At 57.6% G+C, this 2504-nt stretch overlaps 1 protein-coding gene across 1 annotated transcript; it reads left to right on the top strand.

The window, feature by feature from the left end:
- Nucleotides 1-6: 6 nt before the first annotated feature.
- On the top strand, nucleotides 7-2490 carry LOC112392062 (calmodulin-binding transcription activator 2-like; the record flags this gene model as incomplete). Its single annotated transcript, XM_024733597.1, has 4 exons — nucleotides 7-1180; nucleotides 1434-1617; nucleotides 1823-1894; nucleotides 2196-2490. Coding segments are annotated over exons 1-4 (742 nt in total), but the record flags the coding sequence as incomplete, so codon positions are not given.
- Nucleotides 2491-2504: the final 14 nt, after the last annotated feature.

Genomic DNA, 2504 nt, shown 5'->3' with positions numbered 1-2504 from the left:
TGCAGTTTGGGAAGAAGGGGCCATTTACTCTCATTTAGGGACAGGCAAGTTTATCCTCTGCTTAGCTCCTGTCAGAGCTTGTGACTCAGAAGTCACGAGGCATCGGGGGTTAAAAATTTGGGGGAATATCTTCAGTTAGAGCCGGGTTGTAGGGGTTACTCGTTGATCCACGAAGGGACAAGGTTCTTGGGGAACGAGAGCAATGGCAGGAAGTTGGGAGGAGTGAGGAGCAGAGAGGTTGGCAAGATGGAAGCATCTGGCAATGACCTGAGGCAAGGGGTCGGGGTCGGGGGAGGCTTGCACAGGGTAAGAGCTAAGAGAGTCTTGTGGAATGAATGAACACATGAGAGAGTGGATCTTCAAGTGCAGCAGCGTTCTCCGCTAGGACTGGGGACATATCTGCTTTAGAGAGGCTAATGGGTTAACTGGGTAGCACTGGAGTACAAAAAATGTAGACAGCTCCACAAGGTAGGCTGCTTTACGTGTGGCCAGCAGGAAGTGCTGCAGGCTTCAGGCCTGGAGCAAAGGCAAGGCTGGAGCCATTCAATAAGGTGTCGTGTGATTGGCAGGCTCTGAGCTGATTCTTGGAGAGTGGGATGGGGTGGCGGGCATGGCCAGGTCTGTGGGAGCTGGCATGGGGCAGGCCGGGTGGGACAGTGGGCAGTCAGCCTGGAAGGGTAAGCCCTTCATTTGCCCAGCTCCTGAATCCCCATGTGGTGTATGTCCTTCCTAGCCCATGTTTCCCATGCCTCAACACAGAGGGCTGTACTCCTGAGTGGGACCTCAAGAAGTGTAAATGAATCTGGAGCACTGGCGGAGAAAGACAGGGTTAGCAGGGACAGCCGTCCCTGAGGCCTCATCGTCTGGTGCTGAGAGGAGGAACAAGATAGGAAGTGGACTGACGCTACGGCCTTGGCCGGAACAGGCCAGAACAGCTGGTAGTCAGGGCTCCTCAAGGCTCACCCAGCTTCTCCTCCATCCAGGTGGACATGATCTCACTGGCCAAGCAGATCATCGAAGCCACACCAGAGCGGATTAAACGGGAGGACTTTGTCCGGCTGCCTGAGGCCGGAGCCCCAATGCGGGAGCGGACAGGGGCCGTGGGGCTCAGCGAGACCATGTCCTGGTTGGCCAGCTACCTGGAGAATGTGGACCATTTCCCCAGCTCAGCCCCTCCCAGGTGACCAGCTCAGGACAAAGCCTCCAGATCCTTCTTCAGAGGAACATGGGAGGGAGGGAGGAAACTTCCTCATGGCCAGAGCTCCATCCTGGCTCAGGCCCCAGGGCCTTTGAAAAGGGGATTGGCACTGGCTACTGAGTTCTGAAGTCACTCTGCAGGCTCTGTTGCTGGGGCTGTGCCTTCACAGCAGTCTCCAGGTGGGAGAAGAGGGACTGCAGATGCCCCATGGCCTCCCTTCTCCCTGTCCCTGCAGCGAACTGCCCTTTGAGCGGGGTCGCCTGGCTATCCCTCCGGCACCTTCCTGGGCAGAGTTTCTCTCTGCGTCCGCCAGTGGCAAGATGGAGAGTGATTTTGCCCTGCTGACCCTATCGGATCACGAGCAGCGGGAACTGTACGAGGCAGCCCGAGTCATCCAGACAGCCTTCCGAAAGTACAAGGTCAGGGGGCTGGGTGTTTCAGGGGGTGAATTAGACAATCTTGAGTGGGGAGATTACAGGTTTCCAGGACTTTGGGAGGGACAACAGTCATCCACACAGGCCTGGGATGGGGTGAAGGGTCGGGGACCCCAGGCAAGTCGGAAGGTTAGGTCACATGTCTGTTAGGTGGGCAGCTAAGTGCTGAGACCTCCTTCTCTCCCCTTAGGGCCGGCGGCTGAAGGAGCAGCAGGAGGTAGCAGCAGCTGTGATCCAGCGCTGTTACCGGAAGTACAAGCAGGTGAGACCGTCCTCTCTTGAAAGCATACCCACCAACCCACACCCACACACACCCATTCCAGCCCAGAGCATCCAGAATGCTGCCGGAGCCCTAACTCCCCTTCTCTCTCCACAAGCTGACCTGGATTGCACTTAAGGTATTAGGCGTGAGACCTGGGTGTGAGGTTGTCTGTGATGATTCAGCCTTTCCATGAGTGTGTGGATTAGAGAAATAGACTTGCATCAACTGAACTTGGGGGTGACCCTCAGGGGTTTGGGTCTCTGTCCATTTCAGCCCCTGCCCCTCCTCCCCACTCCTGCAGTTTGCACTCTATAAGAAGATGACCCAGGCGGCCATCCTGATCCAGAGCAAGTTCCGAAGCTACTATGAACAGAAGCGGTTTCAGCAGAGCCGCAGGGCGGCGGTGCTCATCCAGCAGCACTACCGTTCCTACCGCCGCCGGCCCGGGCCTCCCCACCGGCCCACGGGCACCCTGCCTGCCCGCAACAAGTATGGCGTTAGCCCTCTGGCCCTTCGGCCCTCTCTGCCCACCCACTGTGTCCATGCCCACTGTCCGTGGGCTCCCGACTCATCAGCCTGCCCCCCTGCCTTTCCTTGCCAGGATCCCTAA

This window comes from Neophocaena asiaeorientalis, unplaced genomic scaffold (genome assembly GCF_003031525.2).
Source record: "Neophocaena asiaeorientalis asiaeorientalis breed wild unplaced genomic scaffold, Neophocaena_asiaeorientalis_V1.1 C48836433, whole genome shotgun sequence".
Classification (NCBI taxonomy): domain Eukaryota; kingdom Metazoa; phylum Chordata; class Mammalia; order Artiodactyla; family Phocoenidae; genus Neophocaena; species Neophocaena asiaeorientalis.
The sequence above is the reverse complement of the archived record's forward strand: the minus strand, read 5'-3'. Positions and strand labels throughout refer to the sequence as shown.